The sequence below is a fragment of the Ornithodoros turicata genome, chromosome 2, assembly GCF_037126465.1.
Source record: "Ornithodoros turicata isolate Travis chromosome 2, ASM3712646v1, whole genome shotgun sequence".
Taxonomy (NCBI): domain Eukaryota; kingdom Metazoa; phylum Arthropoda; class Arachnida; order Ixodida; family Argasidae; genus Ornithodoros; species Ornithodoros turicata.
Window position 1 is genome coordinate 69,551,425 of NC_088202.1, and position 22,142 is coordinate 69,573,566.

Here is a 22,142-nt window from a genome sequence, read left to right on the forward strand (position 1 = left end):
ACCTAAACATTTTATTACGGAAAGATGAAAAGTAGACACAAAACAAGTGAACTTTTTTACCTTTTAAAGGTATATTAGGATATACATTACAATAGCTTTGATACTTGAGATGTATCTGGTTGTTTAGGGAAATATGTGGACATGTTTTACGGCGTCCTCTAACAACTCGTCCAGCTGATTCCCGTGCCAAAATGGTAATCGTTTTAAATAAGTGTGTCCCCTATAATAATTCCTTGAGATATACACCAAATTATGGAGTCGGTAAAACTAAAGACGCCGCACGATGGGAAGGCACAAACGGACGCAGATGCAGTTGTGAACGTGAAAAGCGATCGTTGTAAGGTAGAAGCTGACTCTGTTATTGACATTAGTCAATTGAGTAACAGCGGTGATTTGCACGGAGATGCCTCAGGATCGAAAAGCATGGGCTTGCTTTCTGGATCGCCCGAAGAGCAGACATCAACCAGAGCTCATTGGATGAAGTCTCACATGCAGCAAACAATCAGGTAAATATTCCCACCTTTGTGAACCACACTTGTAATAGGTGGGGAACAATGGATCTTGTTCTGTCATGAAACATAACAGCTTTAACGGCACCTACGTATAGGTTTTCGAAATGACGTAGAAAGAGAAATCTTCGCTATAGAGAAGGGTTTAATTAAAGGTATAATGTTAATTAAAAGCAGATCATTTAAACTAGGAAATACTCTTGCTAGTATGCGCTTGCATTTTGTGTTCAGCTGCAGCAACAGAATCTGAGATATATTGTATGTGCGCACCTGTTTAAGGCAATGTTGCGTTAAAATCTCGCATAACTGCTCCCTAAATGTGGCTGTCATGGGGTGTCTTCACTCATATTTTTTTGTGCAGCTATTAAACGTTACCAGTTTTCCCACCTCCAAATTCCTGCATCTCTTCTACATTTTTTTATTGTGCAGTTCCCACATTCAGTAGCATCTTCATCAAGCCATGACTATGTGTCAAATGAGGCAATACTGTCAATTTGTCTGTTCATTGAACAGCATATTTTGTAGACAAATTAAAGTCCCAGTTACTTTCATTTTATCAAGGGATACCATGAAGTGTCCAGTCGACATCTCGTAGATTTCATTTCCAATTGAGTTCTCAAAGTTCTGTTGTTATGCTCACGAATTTAAGCGCATCTGCCCTGCATGTAGAGATTTGTAATTTTACATATGCATATGAACATACTCTTCTTGCATGAGAAAGGAGATGTAATATAAGCAATGATGGAGAGTACATGAAGCACCAAGTACTACGTTAAGTGCATTCCTGAGTACTTCTGTGTTTACTTTAAGTACATTTTCAGTTCAGTAATTTGTACTGTATCGTAAGTACTTTTCTTTAGTACCTTCCCATCCAGTACTCAAGTGCCCAACTGGACATGCAAAGACAAAAAATGGAAAATGTCTAGTAAGTTTCGTATAGATAAGTAAGAAAATAGATTGCTTTACATTTTGATAGTATACCAAGAGACACATGGATGAACAAAAAAAATATTTTCCACAAGCACAGCTGGTTGCTTCTGCAGATGTAAACGGAAATTATGCCATCTGTTACGCTTCATACTGATGAGTAACACTAACTAGCTGGGCTTCAGGACTACCATTTGCAAAAAATGTTTGCATTGGCATTTAGCCAATGAAACCATAATCTTGTTATCAAACTTTGTCACCATCAAATGGTGACACGCAGTGCTATGCAAACTTTGCAATGTACTTGAAGAGTATGTTAAAGTACTTTTCCCTATACTTTGTACTTTACTTTAAGCACATTCACAATATGGTGCTTTGTACTGTACTTCAAGTACCGTTGACGCCAAGTACTTTGTACTTTCCTTTGAGTAAAGGTTTTGGGTACTTTGCCCATCACTGAGTATAAGCAATATTTCAAAAATGCCTTTTAGTTTAAATGTTCTTTCTTAAGGATCTGCATTTTAAGCATTACAAAAAAGGAAAGATGAAATTCACCAAACATGTTGTAAGAATGCGAATGAAATGGTGCATGTTAAGACAGGATGCAAGGGGGCAAGTACATTTGAAGCTATGTGCCTCTATCCTACTGAGGCACCATTCCCTGTTTGATGATCAAACTCGCACTTTGCAACTCTTTCTATGCTCAAGAGCTTTCATCGTTTGATGTGAAAATATGTTGTCACTTGAACAGACCTGATGAAATATCATGCTAGCAAAGCTGTAATGCGAATCTGACATGTCTCTCATTGTTGAACTTTAAACATGCAGCTGTAAGGGATTTAAGTGTATGGGAGGTCTTAGAATAATAAGCTTAGTAGGATGCCAGAAAAGTAGGAAATGGGGTCTCATAGTGTGAAATCTCAAGAAGCGTCATTTTGCTTAATCATGGTCACTAGCTTTTACATATATTTTGCATGTTGGACATGGAAATAGGAAAGGGGTGGTGACTTTAGACACACACTTTGTATTTGGTGCCATTCATTGATCACTCAAGGTTGAGGGATTCTTAGAGAAAACGGCAAAAAAGCAGGCGACCTGGTGGTTATGGTAATACTACATTACTAGAACCCTCCCTTCTCCAGATCCTGTGAAAAAAGAAATTGTCCAAAGAACATGTATTGTTGCACAATCTGTAAGATGTGTATTGGGTGCAAAATAGTTTATTGCGCCTACCATTACCAACCTCAGTTAGCGTGTTTGCTATGAAAAAAAAATTGGAGAAATTGGAGAATTGGAATTGGAGAAATACAGCAGATTAACGTTGGCTTGTTCTAGCAGTCTGTGTTACGAGCAAATATCTGTCAAAAAAAGCATATTCTGAAATTCTGAGTGAAGAACAGCGTGTGTACTAAAGTGGTAACCACAAACCCTCTCGCTAGTCCCAAACTGGAATACTCTTCAGCAATTTGTGATCTACAGCAACAATATTTTGTCGATTACGCTGAATGAATGAACTGTCGATGCTCCCAGGTTTATTCTGTCATCTCACAATCTTCATGTCTCGATATATGAAATGAAACCTGAGCTTGACGTGACCTTGTAAACCTTTTGGTTATGGGCATGCAGCTTCCCCCACATTTTTACAGAAACTAGTTTGCCACCCTTCATTCATTCTTCCATTCTCCCTCCATGCAGCACGTCTTTTTTTGTTTTGATCGTGCTTTTAAAGCTCGAACAAAAATATATCGGGAGGAAGAGAAATTAGGATTGCAAGTCCCGGGACACATATTTGCATAAAAAGTGCAAGTGTAGAGAGCAATCCTGTTGCGCAAGAGAGGCTTCAGTCTTGCGGGTCAGAAAAGCTCCTACCCTAGTCTGCCCGTCTGCGATGTTACACCATCCACCCAATAGTAAAGGCGCTCACCTTCTACATTGTTTCTTTCTCCTTGCGGTTGTATTTGGCGCTGCCCGTTCCGCCTCTGAAGCAGAGCAGTCAACCGGCCGCCTTGCTCTCGCGCCGTAGCAGATGATTCTCTGCAGCCAATAAAAGTGCTCGGATGACCAGACGTCACAACGCGTCAGAAGGATCCGGGGGAGATTGCAGCCACTGCACACACTCTTGTAAACAAATTTTCTCATGAAGTGCGTGCTTCCCAAAGGAAATAATATTTTGCATCACAGTTCCTGGAGGCAGTATGTTCATGTCACACAGTAAAAAAAAAAAGAAGAATATATGTTCAAGGTGTCTTCCATGCTGCTCCCTGTCAAATCTTAGCTTTACAGCAATCTCTTGTCATATGTATAGAGCCTGAAGGTTTAGGGTTTTACCTGATTCTTCCCCGAATTTGCACCCCGAATTGAAGGTTGCCTCTTTAGGGTGAAACCCGCTTTTTACCTGGCAAATTGCCCTCACTGGGATGTCTATAGGAATACACTAACTTGCTTGTTTGGCAGCAGATGCAGTTACATTACCGTTTGTACCAAACCACTACAGTTAGTTCAAGAAACTGAGCCCTATTTCTCCCCGAACTTAGTATACTGGAAATTTTTTTTTTTTTACCCAAATTCGCATGAATTTAGTGCACACGTTTAATTTACCCAATTTTTACCCCCCGAATTTAGAGAAAGACATTTTCCCGAAAACTTCAGGCTCTACATATGTACTATAAAGGGATAAGACTCTCTTCCTGAATCCATAATGCTGCTATCAAGTTTGGCTGCTTTCAAACATACACTGTTTCCTATATTAACAGCTAATTCTATTTGTGTATCTAAATACTTTCTTTTCTTGTGAGTGTTCTTTATAATGACCTAATGGCCGTGTCTGTCTAGTTTTCGTTAAGTGCTGTTTCCCTGTGGGCACGCTGTTCCACTTTGCTCTTTAATGACTTCACTGGGTCATAACGTTGATGAAATAAAACAAAGTAATGTTTTCTCATTTGCTTTATGCAGTGATGATGTCAAGAAGAAGATCACCACCCTGCTTGTAAGTGACAGGAATGCTTGCCATTCTCTTTTTCCCGCAGTTTGCATTTGGGGTTGCTTTCGTCCCAGTCCTGTGCTCGTCATTATATTGGTTCATAAACATTAGAAGAGGCAGTATATTGACCAGGCTAAAAATGTATGCTTGCTCATGGCAAATTAAGAGGGATTGACTTAACATTCTAATTAATAATTCGGGGGTTTACGTCACAAGGCAGATAGGTTTGTCTCGGAATACCGCACCTGTTTTCAGCACATTTTATTATGGTACCGTGTCATCAGGACATTTACAAGTTTTGTAGCCCATCTCAGTTCCGCTAATGGCAACCTTTGCCTTCCCAGTCATTATTGCATCTGAGGCACTGTAAAAATGCCATATTGTCAGTCACCAAATTTCCTGATCCCTTAGAGTGGCGTGACACATAGAAGAATAACTCTTTTTTTCCTCAGTATTCTTGCGTGCAGTACTGTCTGTCCACGATGTAATGAACCACAGCTATGAAAGTGTCCCAACCCCTTTATGCAAAAAATGGTTGAAGCTCCTTTTTCACACAGAAACAGATGTACATATTGTACACATACACATATGCAGTTCACACAAAATGACAGACATTCGTACGAATAAGCAAGAACACGTACAACGTGTGTGCTCTTCAGCTATACCCTGACTAGAACTGCGTCACGTGGGTCTCGCATTTCCTACGAAAGTTGTCTAAATCAGTTTCATCTATGTACTATATCTTAGGTATAGCATTCCAGTCCGAAATTGCAGATAATAATGGGGGAAAATGGAAACAATGAGCAGAAGCCCTGGGCAGTTGAATTTGTAAGGAACATGTAGTTCGACAGGGTGAACTATTTGTACTTACAAGAGGGCAGTAGTGAGGACTGCAGTTGCTAGAGTGAGCAGACTGAGGATTCTAATGATTTATAACACCGATAATAAATTTTGCTGCTAACTTGGGAAATGCACTGCTTGTGGCAAAAAAAAATCAACGAATTGATGCTTGAAGTTATTTTTCTTGACGACGTTTCAACAAGCTGGACTGTGTCTTATTTTACCCTCTTGATCGTAAAGAAAAAGGAGAAATTGGCTCCATCTGCTCGCTACTCCAGATTGCATAGATAAAGATAGAGGAATGTTCTGGTTATGCTACAACGAATGCAACAACTATGCTACAACCCTGCAGCATAGCAGTTCAGAAAGCCTTCACAATATAATCAGCCGCCAAGTGCAAAAGAACCGTGTCACATTGAAACGAGAGGATTGTGTTCCAAGATTGATGTTGTAAGATAAATATGGTATGTTTCTTTCAGGATGACATTTCTCAGCTGTCAGATGTGGAGAAGTTGTACCTTTACCTACAGCTTCCAACTGGAACCCCAGTGGAGGCAGAAACTGGGAAACAGTAAGATTCTTTGGTGTTTTTTTTTCCTGTGATAGGCTATGTATTATGTTTACCACGATGAGCTCCACATTGACTCTTCACACGCATTCCAAAACATTAGCTAGTGTGTGAGATGGGCACTGCTGTAGGATTTCGTCTTACGTGCTGTTCTAACGTGGACTTTACACTCCCCCTGATGCCTTCAAGGCAGTTTCAGTATAACAGTTTGGAAGCCACTGTTCTAGTAGAACTGTATTTTGTTATTGCTGCCCACCTGAGAGTATCACATATGCCGTGGGACATGTAAAGCCATGTTGCAGGACATGGCCTCTGTTAACGTGCAACAGTTATTATTTGAGATACTAATATACTGAAATGTTTCTCAAGGAGATGCTCTGGCAATCCTCTGGGTAAGAAAGCAGATGCAGAGGTGGCTCAGACATACACATGGATCCAGAGTCACTTGGAAGAGGACTCTGATGTCTCCCTTCCAAAGCAAGAGGTGTATGAGGAGTACAGGTACAGATACTTTCAATCAGTGTCTGAAGATTGACAAAGTTGTAAAGTGCCTCTTGGAAGCAACTAAGCCACTTATAAGTCGCAAGTAATCTCTAAATATTTTAGTTGCTGATAGTTTGCAACAATATGCCATGTCAAATATTGGCTGCATGCCAGATTATGGAAAGCAGGAGATCAGGACGACCGTCGTCTGGTGGACCACAAGCGCAAAAGGTCTGGGTTGATCACAATGGCAAGAAAAACATGCAGTTCTGAAGTTCCCTAAAAGCATTATGTCTTTAGCTTCTACGTGCTACATCCCGGTGACTATGTGTTGTGGAATTATCTAGGATGATGCTTGTAGCAATTAGGCTACTTTGTATTTCTCAAAAACAACATCATCCTTAGTTGTGCAAGTGAGACGAAAAAAGGCACGCATATACAGAAATGGTGTACACAGTGACTCGTCGATGAAATGCAATTGGGTTAAATTTTGGGCCAATTACAGCAAACCATGAGCATACATAATAAAAAGTGATTACTCCCAATGGGATTTTAGTCCATTCTAATTCCCTGTGCCCAGTGGATCATTACTTCTACCAGAGCACTGTGTTGGAATTGAACAGCAGAGCTGCTTGTGTGGGTGCTCAGCAAAGTTGAAGCCTGAAGACGGAGCAGTTCTGGCACGTGATATGTTGGCCAATTGAGATTTTCACATCAGAGGGTTGCTTTGTTAGTTGGCCCAACACTTGCAATGAACATATTGTGCACCGACCTGGTTATGGAACTCAAGTCCAGGCTACTGAATTCATATCGTGGCAGGAAGATGAGGCCAGGGGCAGATCGAGGCACTCGCTTTGGGGGGTTCTTTGTCAAAATGCATAATTGGAGAGGGGGAATACTAATGCATAATGCATTTTTTGGGGGGGGGGGGGTCGCAACTCTCCTGCCGCCCGTATTTGCCACTGGATGAGACAAGAATAAAATAATACACAAGTCAGGTGACTTCTACTAGCTGAGTTTTATCCAAGACAAAGACAAATCCTCGGGTATCTGCTATTTTAATAGGATGAGTGTAAGGTAGGAGCTATGCCTTCAGTTTGAGAAGAACATCTCGGGACAATGAAGACAATGAGAAGTCTCAGACAGTGTTTGATGGCTGCTTAAAAGTGCCGTGCAATGCTAAAATATCCCTATGGAATTAAAGATGAATCTACCTTAGCAGCAGTTAAAAAAAAAGAAAAAAAAGGAAGGATTTGTCCATTGTGTCATTTGGGATTGAAGCGTGAATGAAACTGCAATTCACGCTTTCCTTCTTCTCTCCTTCTCAAGAGGAGCGGCCCAGCTAACCACACCCTCAAAATGAATAGACATTCACCTTGAGGGTGTGGTTTGCTGGCTGCTATTTACCTTTTGCTATGCATGTTTGCAGCAACAATTTAGTAGTAATAAATTTCTTTCTGTTACATTGTAGGAACTTCTTTGCAAAGAACAAGATTGAACCTCTGTGTGCAGCTGACTTTGGGAAAGTAATGAAACATGTGTTCCCAACCGTGAGGCCACGCCGTCTTGGAACAAGGGGGAATTCGAGGTAGGCTGATGAACAAAGTGTACTTCAGGCGTTTCAGATGCAAAATGCCTAAAAGCTCACAATTTCGTTTAATGTGTCTGTCTTGATGGTGGCATATAATTAAACACTTTTGAGCACTTTTTAAAAGTTGCACTGCGAAAGGGAAATTGTGAAGGGGTCTGCACAATTTGTAAATGACATGTGTGTGAACTGAACCCGATTGTGTAGAGGGGATTATAGGTGTACACAGCTCAGATGTGCTAGACTTGTGCGTTTCATGTGAAAATGTTATCGAGTTACAGGATCATGCATCACAATGAGAAACATAGTATTTTTTTAAAACATATGTTTAACATGTTTTCTTTTAACATAGAATATGTTTTATGCGTAGAGGGGTGATATGGAAAAGGCAGCACTAAAGAGCGTGTACCAAAATTGCAACGTGCTTTCCTCCTCTCAGTATGCAGCTCCGCTCCCCCTTCCCCACAACCGCACCAGCAATCGAACATCTCAGAACTGAACCCATCAACTGAGGAAGCAGGGAACAGTATCACAGGCTTAGGAGGTGACTGACTAGGAGCAACGCGACATCGTAGAATTCTTGAAGCATGAATTATTGTTCAGTACACTTGAATTTCTGTTGTTTTGTTGAAAGTTTTGTTGAGCATACTGTACGTATGCATTTATTACTAATGCGTAATGATTGGCATGTAACAGCAAACAGTGCAGCAGAATTGTAAAAGGTATCAGTTTTGTGTTGCATCACCCCAGTGCATAAAACATATTCTACGTTTCCTCATTTTAGCAGTTGTGTAGTTCCTATAAGCTATTAAGTTGACGTGCACCTTTTGTAGGTACTGCTACAGTGGTCTTCGTAAAAAATGTGATATGAAGGTTCCCCAGTTGCCAGACTTATCCAAGGAAAAAGGGGATGCTTTGGCAAAGGTAACAAAATTTATGACTCACTTAATTTATCTCACATGCGCAGTATGAATATTAAATGTCTTTACTGTAAGCAAATTATTTGTCTTATGATTCGCACTCGCAGTGAAACCACAGTAATACAATCTGGGATGATGTAATGTTATGTGTATGATCGTTCTCCCCATAGAAACCATGTGTATATTTTCTTGGGTGACACGATTTAGAGACATGGTTCCTTCAATGAATGAAGAATCTCTGGATGCGTACATTTTCTATACAGTCGAGCCTATTTATTACGGTCTTGAGAATAACGATAGCTCCAGTACTACAATCTCATTGCTGGTTCCTGTCAGCTCGCCCACTGAAGCACATATAAACAACACGATCAAGCACATGCTCACGTATAACAATCTGAATTTTCCCAGTGGCCAGTAAAATGCGCAGAAATTGAGAGGCAAGGCTAATTTTTTGTATTGAAGACAGGAAAGAGGCACTTTCAAGAGCCATAATTTCATAGAGCAAGGAAGTGAGAGCACGGCTATGGCGGGATATGTTTGTTGTGAAGAATAATAAAGAGAGAAGTTAGCTGTACCGTAATTTTAAGTGTATAACACACATCTTCCAGATTGCTCGTGTTGCATGCGGCGTTAGTGTTACTTACTTACAAACTCAATGATCGAAGCAGAAAACACACCATACACACTTCGGCATCGTCCCCAGCAGTGGTCAGCACGACTGGCAACAATACACCAAGCACAGCTCTGTGTACCATGACGGCCTGTTATTCATGATCTACGTCACATTTTGTCGGGGTGCTGCCGTATAGTTGGGGTCTGAGGTTTTCGGGGGATATTTTTTGCCAAATTCGGGGGGGGGGGGTTAAATATCGTGTGGAAAACAGCAGCATCCAATTCGGGTGGAAATGTTTTAGAATTATATGATAAGGTAAAAATCGGGTTTATCAGGCTTGTTATACATATCACAAATGTAAAAAAGAAAACAGCTTTCAAACTATGTAGTAACACTGCCTGTGACAAAAAGAGGACTGTGGTAAAAAGCTTATGGCACTTCAAACCTGCATTGAATGGCATGGTAATACAAATCTGCATCGTAATCACAAACCTGCACATGGATTGAAGTACTACTTCACTTAACGTGGCACTGTTACGAGTCTTCACGTGAGAAACGCTTTCGTTTCCGCGTCCAAGTAGGACAGAAGAGCGTCGGAGTTCCGTTATGTTCGGTGATTCTTTCGCGATTCATTGGCAACTTCTTTGTTTTCAGGACTATCTAAGTTAAGTTGCTACTAAGTTGCTTGGCGCCGGGCATTGTTTCGGCCACGGAGTGGTACAGCCATCCCGAACAAGCGCGACAGACTCGGAACTGCCAGAAGACACGTGCGCCGCAACGTTTTCCCGATGATTTGACGAAGCGCGCGCGCTCGGCATGCACGTGACCTCGGAAAAATCTTTTTTTTTTTTTAACGAGTGCGAAGACTGTATGCCAGAATGTGTCAACTACTGATGTTCGCGCGCGAACGCTTGTGGTCGACGAATGTGGCAACATTGGCGCCCGTCACTCGCTCTGTCCGCGTCCCATGCGTTTCGGGTGGTCGTCAGCGCGCGTCTCTTCGCTGCGCGCACAAGGCCATGGCGTGCACGCGACGTTTTGATGCTCCGGGAAACGTCCTTGCGCGTCCCATGCGCTTCGCCGTCACGGCGGCGGTGTCACCTCCTTCTGCCGGTGATCCTGCCCTCTCTCCCACTACCAAACATGTCTTCGCTGCGCGCACAAGGCCATGGCGTGCACGCGACGTTTTGATGCTCCGGGAAACGTCCTTGCGCGTTCCATGCGCTTCGCCGTTACGGCGGCGGTGTCACCTCCTCCTGCCGGTGATCCTGCCCTCTCTCCCACTACCGCAATCGTGCAGCGTTGTTCACCGCTGGGTGACAAAAAGGCCCGCGGTTCGGGGAGAAATCGGGCTTTACCCGAATCACTATAAATGTGCGTTTCGAGGGGGGTGGGGGGTAAATTCAGTGAAGAATCGGGCAAAACTTAAAAACCTCAGACCCTGCTTATGTAGTGTAAAATCTGTCAAGCAGAATTCAAGGATTAAAGGAGCTCAGAAAGCCATCTCAAAAATTTTCCGTTCTGAACGCGTTGTGGAAGAAGGTAACATAGCTTGATGATTAACACAAAAATTTTCTCTTTACGCGATATTTTTCGTAAAAAAAGAGACACTTGAACATTGTCGCGCGCGTTCCCGCTCGACTCGCTTCTCAGGGTTCAACGAGGAGGAGAAGGAAAAAAACGTCATTTGCGATGTCATTCCCAAACGGTACAAAACTTCCCATGGTGTTCCCGGGGATATCCTTCCCTGGAAATACGGATCTCCCTGGGAGACACACATTTTTCCGACGGATGTCCCCCACATCTCCGAGTGGCCACGGTTTGGACTTACCACAAATATCCGTCGTTTGTCCTCACAATAAGTTATATGGAGATGCCCGGACGTTGCATGGACGTTTGCGTACGTGCTCACGGCCCTGCATTTTCTCATTATTATTGATACTGTTTTATTGAGTTGCTGCGTATGTGCACACATTCTAACTAGGGCTGTAGGCGTTTGTTTTCGCCATTTTGTTTCAGGCTCGGCCATTGCATCTTTCTTTCTCTGTTCCTCGTTTTTGTTTTGTTTCCGGTATTACCGTTACGGACAACGAGCACAAAGTTAAAAAAAAAATAAAGACGTATATATACACACTTTTAGAACCATGAAGATCACTTAGAAAGGCAGTGGCATACCTTTCAAAGCGAAAACAGATACTATATATTGCTTGTCTCGCGAGCTTCCACAAATTCAAGAGTCCAGTCTGCCTGTGAGTCAAACTAAAGGGTGGGGTGCTTAAGTTTAATGCGATTGCGTATACTTGTAGCAGTGGACTGAAGAACTGCTTGGGGTATTAACTCACTATGATGTAACATCTGCGTTTCTTACTCCTTTTGGTGTGAGCCATTCAGTTGTTTCACGAAAAGTCGAACTCACGCTGCGGCACACCTTGCCATGTTTCTCACTCTCTCCTGTGATAACACTCCATTTAACATCCCGTCAGGAATCTTATTCGGACAGTTGTTCAAACGACCGTTACGACATATCCTGCCGATGTACGGCTACAGACGTCTATCCAAGCAGTAACCGTAAAGCAGTGACCGCGTTTCTATCTGAGTTAGTGCTTCCCGGTTTTCTTTCCTTTCTTTCTTTTTTCTTGCTTTCTCCCTGTCAAGTGATGAATAAGGGAGGACCTCGATATTCCTGGTCGTGAAACCCCCCCGTTCTCGAAATTCATGTTCTGGAAACAAGGAAAATGCTGCTTCGTAAGATGATCAGCCGTGTTTAAGAACATAACATCACTACAGTAGAACCTCGTTAATTCGAACTTCAAGGGACCACAGATTTTTGTTCGAATTATCAGGAAGTCTGAATTATCAGAACCTGTGTTCCAATGCAAGATTCTTGGCACATATTAGCACAGGACAGTGGTTGTAAACATCATGTGGTCCCAAACATGCAGAAAACAACCAACTTGCCAATTGGTTACGGCGCTCGGATCCACTGCAGCCTCCTCGCCGCTGACAGCTTTGAAAACCAGGCCGTGTCTCTCTTTAAATCGTGAGATCCAACCGTTGCTAGATTTGAAATCCGCAAGTCAGAGACGCTCCGCCAGTTCGTTTGCTTTCGCCTGCAGGATAGGGCCGCTTACCGGTAGATTCGAACTTCTGGCTCGTTTCAGCCACAGGAGAAGTGCCTCTTCCACACATGGGTGCGCAGCTTCCCGAACCTTTTCCGGTTCGCTGTAAAGCCATGTGCCTTCCCTCGAATCTTGTCTTTACTTTTCATGATTGCCGCTATAGTACTTTTCGCGATGCCATACTTAGTCGCGACAACAGTCTTCTTCAATCCCGACTCCACTTCGTCGATAGCAGCCAGCTTTTCCTTCAGGGAAAGCGTTTTATACTTGGCCCTCGTTGACATTGGTAACAGCACATCGCGGACACCGTCGGTTTCACTTCTCGCGAAGAGGACGCACGCAACACGCTGTTCTGAGTGGACAAAACGCAACTAGGCAATTACCGGCCTTACCGGCCACGCTCGCACGTGCACCTTCCGAGAGGCACACACTGCTCTCAGCTCTCCCTCTCGCACGGAATTCGAATTAACCGGAGTCGATGTTTGAATTAAGCGGGCTTCAAATGCATTGAAAACATAGCGGGCCAAACAAAACTTCGAAATTTTTTTGAATTGACCGGGAATTTGAATTATCAGAGTTCGAATTAACGAGGTTCTATTGTATTTTGTAGGGGTGTGCGAATATTCGAGTTCTCGAATTCGAATCAAATAATCAAATATCAAACGCTCGAACTATTCGATTCGCGAATCGAATATCCAATATTCGATTTTTCGAATATTCGACTATTCCACGAATATGAACGACACAACCCGAAAGTGGGCTTCACCTGATGCTTCCGTGCATGAGGTGAAGCCTGCTTTACGAAATTGCCCTTGCTGCAGGATCAACACAGGCCGGACGGTGTTTAGTTTAAGATAACGTTATCTAAACTTAGTTTTATAGACATCGTCTGTGGAAGGGGTGGCGCCGACGGGGGACTTTAATTTGATGTTTGTGAGGTTACTCTTGAGTAATGACTACAGCCCACAAACAAGAAGGGTGTTTTAAAGATGTCCTTTATGTCTAAAATTTCAGCAGTGCAACTTCCTCGGGTGAGTGCACAGAAACTAAAGGGTGTTCATGGCAAAGCTGAGGCAGGATGCGAATTCGTTTGTTTTGCAAATGGCCTATGGTTGTCTGAAACAATTACAGCCTCATCCGTATAACATGCTACTGCCGGACATAAAATTTTGAAATGAAGGTAACCACTCCAGTACTCTAGTGAGTGTAGGCTCACCTGAAAAGCAGGAGGCATTCTGATGTAAAATTACAGATTAGGGGCTTTAAACAGAAGAATTGCATGTCTCCCTTGTCACAGTTAATGCCAGTAAAATTACACTAAAGCGATAGGCCACAAAATGGAAATTTTTAGTGCGAAAGTCACATATTGTAAATTGTCCACGAATATTCGATTCGGTATTCCGAATTTTTTTCCTCATTCGATTCGATATTCGATTCGACTTAAAATATTCGGATTCGCACACCCCTAGTATTTTGTACTGCTGCTGTACTGTGTACATTGGGAGGGAAGCCTTAGTCAAGCCTCCTCGGCTTTTTGCTTCCCCTTCCAACTGAAAGTAAAATAACTATTGAATTGAATTGAATTGAACCACTCAAAATCACGGGTTTTCGATGTGTGTCCAAGTCGTATTAGCGAACGGAAGCCACATCTTAGCAGCCATTTGGCTTAGCAGGGCGGCATGTTGGTTAGTTTATTATTAGGTTAGCTAGTGCAGTGTTCGCAATGTTATATCTGGGTTAGTCACAGTTCGCCGTTGGCAGTTTCTCGCGCGTGACTATGCATTTTATAGTCGTATAACATTTATTTACACTAGTCACGTGTTATTTCAGTCCACGTTGATATGTTGGCGGGTGCAAACTTAACCGGCGTTGTCGGTCACTGTGTGGTAACCAAACAAAAGGCGCCGGGCACGAATGAAATCAAACTTGCGTGTTTGTGTTGTCCACGTTTGTAGCATGCATTGACTAATTCTCATTTAGCTCGATGATTGGTAAGTTGACCATAAATTGTGGTGGTTTTATGACATTGCTTGGCTCTGTTGGTCCGTAACGACAACCAATGGATGTTCAACGCTTGATGCCGCGACGTGCCGGCGACAGCATATTGCGATAGAACTCACTGGATTGTGTTTGACAACGTATCGGCAAGAACACTTCTCCTGCTGAATGAGATATTAACTGAATGGCTAGCAAAGTTGCTAGTCGAAGTGACGGGCAAATTAGTGATCATAGCGATGCGGTGATCATTTTGAAGCGTGAACTGAAGCCGCGCTTAGTGCTGCACCGTGTTTATACTTATTGCCGCCAACAACAGAACAACAGTAACAATCACCACAATAACGAACACCATACAAAACACAGACATGGACAGAACAGTGTTCAACTGGCACCTGAAGCTTATTTTCATAATCCACCTACTTTGGAAGGTCGCGGGAGAGAAAAGCGAGCTCGAGCGGGGACAGGTTGACCGATTTTTGGTTAACGTTGTTTGGGGAGTTCAATGAGGATGGCCTCCACAATCTCAGGGCCTAACCTTGAACGGTGTCTGTAGACCAATGTTCGTTTACTGTATCGGATAAATCAAAGAAAAAGCGAAAAGAAACTTCTTCCACCGCTGTGGCAGGGTTCCTAGTGAAAAATAGCAGACGACGTTCCTCTAAACCAATCAGCGGCTCCACTTTCCTGACGTCAAAATGACGCTAGCGGCTCGTCGACTCGTTCCAGGCCTTGCACATAGTCGCGATTTTCAAAATCGAATTCTGCAATATTCGTGCACCTGTTGATTGAATTACTTCACATGGTGCAATTTAATAGGCAGGCAAACCAATTGGTTTAAAAAAATGGTAGTGATTGAAGTGCTTTCCGACCTTTAAGGTCACTTACATGCCCTCGGGAATGTCGCTGTCATCACCCTGCGTGTTATGCAAGGACACCGGCATTCCTATGCGGAAATGTATCGATGTACAGCACACGCTCATAGATTACATGCAAGGGCCTACTTTTCCTACTTTTTTTGTGTACAGTACATGAGTTGGCTTGAGCAGGTACGGGGATCAGATGCAAGCATGTACTTGCGAGAAGTAATGGAGGTTGCTCCCTGGTTCCCACTGGACCCTTGAAACCCTCGAATACCCTGGAACTTGAAGATGCTGTTTTCAAGGTCTAGAAAACCCTGGAATTTTCCGCAGTCCTTGAAAACTCTTGATTTTGCAACTTGTTCCTATTCTCGTGGAGCTGTTTGTACAAATTCTGCTTATCCGGAGTCAGAACTCTAGTTTTGAAGCTGCAGCTATTAGCACTCATTGCAATAGGAATCAGCAACGGAAACCAGAAGTGCAAGAAATGAATAGTGCTCTGCATTGTATTATCACCCTTCGTTTCTTCCTTGTGATATTTAACGATTAGGAGTCATCAATCACGTTTGTGAACAGATCACTATCGTACAGTCCCCCATGTACCCTCTTGTGCGACACCTGTAGCTTATATAAATACTTTTGTGAAACGTTGAAGCCCTGGTCATAAACTGTGTTTTACATCCCAGGCGAAATGACGGCTGAGCTTTAAAAGGTCCTTGAAAGAGCCTCTAATTTTTATTCCAAAATTCACTGGGAACCATGTCCCTCTCCACGTCGTCGTCTCGCCCTCAACTGTTCTCTGTGTTGCTGTGAGCAACGCAGTGATAGTGTGTGCGGCAAGAGGAAGTTTTTTGGTGAGGAAAGGCACATGCCTGGAAATGAAGTAGTTGTGTATTTTGTACTGGTGTACTGGTGCAAAACCTTGTTGTGAAGTACGCTGTCTTTCAAAATGTTAGTTGGCAGACAGTTGCGCATCACCACCCATACATGTGCAGATTAATTACTCATGGATGAGGTGCGTTCTGTTGGTGGGCAGTGAACGCTGTCATCGATCTCAAGAGGCGCGGAGCCTCACGTGGTGTGGGTGGATACGTTTGTCATTGGCTATCATGGAACGCGACACAAATCTGCTTGAATCTCGAGCAAGATAAAATGTTTTTGTGTTCTCAACAAACAGGCATGTTCAGTGGTATTTCTACTATACTATGTTAAAAACATCTACTTTAGGAAAAATCAAAAGACAGTGATGACAATGAAGATAGGGATCTGAATTCACCTGCATGGCACTTGGTGTTGGAATGGGCTGAGAAGCTGCTGTCGAAGAAGTTTTCTTCAGTGAAGGACTTGGCCCAGCATCTGGTGGACAGCATGTTTGTGGACAGCCGATCACTGACCCCTTCAGCCATGTTAACTTCAAGATCCAACAACAAAGGTACCTAGACAGACCCTTGTGTCTCGGGGCTTAATGTCTTTTTTTTAATTTTATTTATTTAATCTGGGGAAAAAATCAAGCTTTGTTTTGGAAGCTCTACTATAAGGCAAAATTGGCAATATCGAGCAGAAACGCATATTTTTGGGTAGAACACACACACAAAAAAGACAGAGAGGGGGGAACAGGTTCTAACCAGGTTTAACCCACGTGGCTCTATACCCAAATGGCTAGATGTGGTTTCCCCACTTGTGTTAATGACTGGGAAAAAATCGTGTGCTTCATGTTATGTGGACATCAGTGTCAGCGAAACTGGGAGGCAGGCTGTTTCTTTAATCCGCGCTCTGGCAAATTTGACTTGAAAGTTTGTTTGAATATTGTAACATAGGAGGCTGTATCCCCTCTCTAGTTCCCAGTTGCATAAATGCTCGTATGTTTTGTGTTATATTGCATTCATTCTTGCAACAACAGGACTATACTTGGAACCTGGAAACCACCTCATTCTGTTCACAAATTTAGCATTTCTGTTGGGCACTTCTTTTTCTTTATGCTTTTGTTCGTTCAGTGACATTTCAAGTGGATGTCACGAGGAGAGATTAATTTATTCATCCATTTTTCCGATTGTAGTAACGCAAACGACTTGCAATACAAAAGCTGCAGGCAAGCAGAGGACAGCACAGCAGCAGCTCCAGCGCAAGCTTCAGGAGAAGAAGCGCCTCAGCGAGCAAAAGAAGAAAATATCCGAACGTGGTATTCCAGATATTGATGGGAGCAGATCTGGTCGAAATTCTTCAGGGGCGTGCCAGCAGAAGGGAGAGATATTTTCACCTACATCGGACTGCCTTCCTGACCAATCTCCAATCAAAGCGGACCCTGATATCCCTTCGGAAGCCAAGTTGCAGGCCTCTGCCACGGGGAACAACATCATCTTTGTACCCACAGTACAAGGCCTGCAGCTTGGATGTCAACATACTGCAGACAACCAGAGTTGTTCACTGACTACCACGTGCAAGTACAAAAAGATACAGCCGAAACCAACCTCACGCAACGCAACAGCAGTGTTTTTACAGTTCAGTGGTGAGAGGGATGTGATCTCCTCCATGCAATCAAAACGAGTTGTGCGCAGTGACGGAGAGTCTGCCAGTCCACCGAGCAGCTCCATCAGTGTTCTGACACCAGCGTGCAATGTATCAACGGGCATTGAAAGAAAGATTGCTGAAGGGGCATCAAAGAGACAGTCTGACGACACAGAGTGCCAGTCCCACGTTCGGAAGAGGAGGCATACAGGGGAAGGATCCGTCGGTGTTAAGGCAAATGGAGATGAGCCACTGTTAGCGAACAAGGAAGAGATGAGTGTCGTGCACCTTGAAAAGGAAGCATTCAATGAGTACTTTGGTGATGGGACATACGATACTGCTTTAGTGGAGCAATTCTGCAAAGACGAACTAGTGAGCAATGGTAAAACCTCCAACGATACTGGTGCGGTGTTACCTGTGGGTATAGTGAATAACCTCGGGGTGCCGAACAACTCTGGAGACAACAAGAAGGCAAAGCTGTCTCAGTTGCGCATGCTTCTGGAGAAGAACCTTCCAGGCTCCTACCAACGCACCGAAGCCAAGGCAGTGAAAGTCGTGAAGCAGGAAGGGAACGTGACGGACGCATCTTCGTTTCTGGGAGACGACGCGGATGCGGCGGTCACGAGTGGGTCGCCTGTGCACAAGAATGCTTCAAATTCGCATTGGAAAACTAGTGCCTTGTCACCTGGTACAAAAAAGGCTACTATTATTGGGAAGGATGATGGCCTGGGCGTAGCGTACGTGTCTGGCTTTGAAAAGTTTTCCAACTCACAGAATGGCATACCTGCCATCCAGTGCAACTCATCACAGCCGCTGTTAAGCGAAAGTACCAGACATCAGTATCATACCTCTGCGGTGCCACGAAGCCCCAGTACGCGAGGCAGATTCTTCACGCCCATATCTCCGCAAATGACTCCTTTGCCCGATGGTGTGCCATCAAATGTGTCGACATCACCCCCTGTCTTGCAGACAAGTGACATACACACTTGCACGGACATGATATCAGTAGCCGTTGGCACATCATCTCAACCACCGAGTGCGACGAGCAGCCCTTTTGTTTCCCCACGGGGCACACCGGTTCCCTGGACAAGATCGCGCCACAATTCTGGCCAGAGCGGGTACAGTGGCACCCCTCGACAAACCCCATTCCAGGCACTCGATTCTGGTGTTTCATCCATTTCGGGTTCCCCCTTCGTCTCTCCGCAAGCCACCCCAGTGACTTCTGCTCGTGCAAGACACTGTTTGAACTATAACTGCCCCAAAACAGTTAGTTTTGGATGTAACTATGCGCATAACCGAGCACGTCACGGATCTGGCCCAGGGAACAATCTCATTTCCCCTCGAAGTGCTCCACTGTCTCCAATGGTTGGTGACTGCTCAACACAGACGACTGGTTTCACTTTTCCTGCAGTTGGAGAGACGCCCCCTCAGCTTCGATCGCGCCACAGCTCAGCATCAAGCATTGCTCCACCCTCTCCCCAGTCAGCACCTTTGTCACCAATCATAGCTTGCGGCCACCCTTCAGTGTACCAGGCACCAAGTGCTGGAGATGAGCCTGCCAGTATAGGCATTGCAGAGTGCAGCATGACAGCAGCTGTGGGAAGCGATACAGATTCTGGGATTGGCCAGCAGCCTGTGAGCCCTGGCTGGTTGCCCGTGTCAACCTCAAAAGTTGACAGCTACAACTATGGCCCCCAGTCATCATCCTTGTGGCTTCAGACCCGACAACGCCACGCGTCAGGGCCAAGTCAGAAAATGCCTAGTTCTTTCAGTAGCGTGGACCCATTCACACACGAGATACAAGAGTACCTGAAAAATGCCCCTCTTGCGGGGAACGCAAATATGACTGCCAACCGCAGCCGTTCCGTGCCAGTCCATCAGATGTTCATGCTGCATGATGTACCTGCAGAGCCTTTCGTCAATTTGGAGGATGCAGTGGAAGACACCTTCTCTAAGTCTTACCCTGCCACGCCAGTGCTTCAGAGCCAATGCTTCAATTTTCCCACAACGTCCCAACCGCAGGCTAGCAGTTCCCTCGCGTTCACTGATCAGGGTGTCGACACACTGGCTCCACAAGATGACATGTTTCTTACAGTGGCGCAGGAGTGGAACAATAACTTGGAAAGGGAGTCTTCAATGAAGTTTGGAGAAGATGATGACTTCGATGCTGACCTTCAGTCAACGCTCGAGGACCTGAAGGATTGCGATGAATTTTCCAAGTTTGCGAAAGAGCTTGATTTCACTCCTGAGAATGAAGATGACATGAATTGAAGGTGAGCTGCCACAGGAATGCTGATATCCATTCAGAGGCAGCTTCAGAGCTAGAGGAGCAACTCTTTCGGTGGAGTCAGCGATGATGCAAGAAGGGGGTGTCCTACATCAAATGCCGCGATGGCCGACTGGCTTGCTTGTATGCCAGCTGCTGGGTCTCAACGAAGCAGTCAGTACAGAGGCTCCGAGTGTCTCAGCAATGCCATTTTTCTCTCGTAAGATGTGGTGTTATGTGCGTGACATATTCTGATGTGTTCACTTAGCACGCACACCACACTAATGTATGTATATATATGTAGTACCTTTGAGTGACTTGCTCTGCAGGTATCACACGATCTCTCGATTTTATGGAGCAGATAATATTGCAGAGACCAAAGAGCTGTGTATTTTCCTACCCTATATTTTAGCTACATTCATGTTTTTCTTGGCACTGTGCTGTCTGGCTCTTGGTGTTGCCATCTTAAAATTCTCAAAGCACAATAGCATTCATGTTTCACAGCGTTTGCGCAGCTGTTGCAAAGCACCTGTTTGTGCAGACCCTTTTCTATTGACACACGCACGGCTGTGAGAAACATGGCTTTTTAAATTTGATTGAGAAACGTTTTAACATCAGCAATTTTCATAAGCACTGTTCTCTCATTTCATTTTAGCCTGACTGTTGTTTTGTATATAGCTTTTATTTTCTTACGTTTACTTTTTTTCTGTAGCACTAGTCCTGTGATTAGAACTGGGAAGGTACTGCAAGGTGTTGGTGATGCGATTTAATACCACGATGCATGATAATATAAGACCTAGCTTGTGCTCGTAAGGCAGCGTCCATAATCTGATGTGGTGGTTGTAACTGTGTATGCAGCATTACAATGCTCTTGTTCCATTTCATTTAAAGCTTTTTCGACAGCATTACATAACCAGTAAAATACACCCTGTACATGATGCCACGTAAATTAGGGGAATTCTCGGGGGAGTACAAAAAGTTTTTACCTGTGGGATATCGGGTACGTGACAGTATAAAAACAAGCTAGGTGGACAGGAAGTAGTCGCTAGATGACAGCATAAGTAGACTGCATCAGTGAGTGTCAGCAAGATGTTATGCTATGTGAAAGAGCAATTGTTCTATTAGCCCTCATAGGGTTGAAAGCAAATTGTCAAGACCGCATTTACGCTAGACTTGTGAGACAAGGACTTTTATGTACCAACGTAGTGTAGCCTTGAAAGCTCATTTGTAACACTTACCTTTATTTCTATATTATTGTGTATTCCACCCCTCAAGGAATACTGTTGCAACGTTTTATTGCAGTTTTGTACTGTTACTGCTTAAATTGTATTTAAGCATTGTTTAAGGTGCCTGATGTAACTTTTCTTACAAAGATTAGGACTAGCATGTACAAAGATGCTTGTTTGAATACCATTGTAAAATGTGATATTGCGTTGAAATTATATAAAAATGGTGCTGAGTTGTAACCTTTGCAGTGTGCTGTATTTAAACTAAGGCAGTGTGCCTTGTGCATAGTGTTATATCAAGACTGGCCTACGATAGAGTACAGATGCATACGTGGGAAATGATGTTTGTCAGCTGCTGTTCAGTTTATAATTGGTGCAGTTGGATTTCATCATGCAGCAGAACGTTCAGCTATCTTCCTTGTTTCCTTTTATTGATTATGCACTGATCAGCACCATTCATCAGGAAAGTAAAGAAAGCTTCTAGAGAGGTCGCCTGTGTGTTTCGGTAGGTGTTTATGTGCACTAAGCATGAGTAATTCAAACAGTGGTAAGTGTGCTGCACATGCTAAGAGCCTTGCACATGCCTGTTTATTGCTACCCCTTTGCAGTTAACACCAGAGCTTGAGTTTTGGGAATGTGTGGAAAGACTAGCACTACAGTAGACATAAAAAAACAGTAAAAGCACTCAGTTATATGAGCCCCTTCCTGGAAGGGAAAAAAAGATATATATTCGGTGCAGGGGT

General features: G+C 43.7%; 1 protein-coding gene across 1 annotated transcript; it reads left to right on the forward strand.

Moving 5' to 3' along the window:
• Positions 1-137: 137 nt before the first annotated feature.
• On the forward strand, positions 138-21,889 carry LOC135385539 (uncharacterized). The gene is made up of 8 exons (XM_064614900.1): positions 138-506; positions 4,389-4,422; positions 5,736-5,827; positions 6,194-6,325; positions 7,779-7,895; positions 8,729-8,819; positions 16,630-16,834; positions 17,459-21,889. The coding sequence occupies exons 1-8, from the start codon at positions 253-255 to the stop codon at positions 20,176-20,178; spliced, it is 3,645 nt and encodes a 1,214-aa protein (XP_064470970.1). The 5' UTR covers positions 138-252; the 3' UTR covers positions 20,179-21,889.
• The last annotated feature ends 253 nt before the right edge of the window (positions 21,890-22,142 follow it).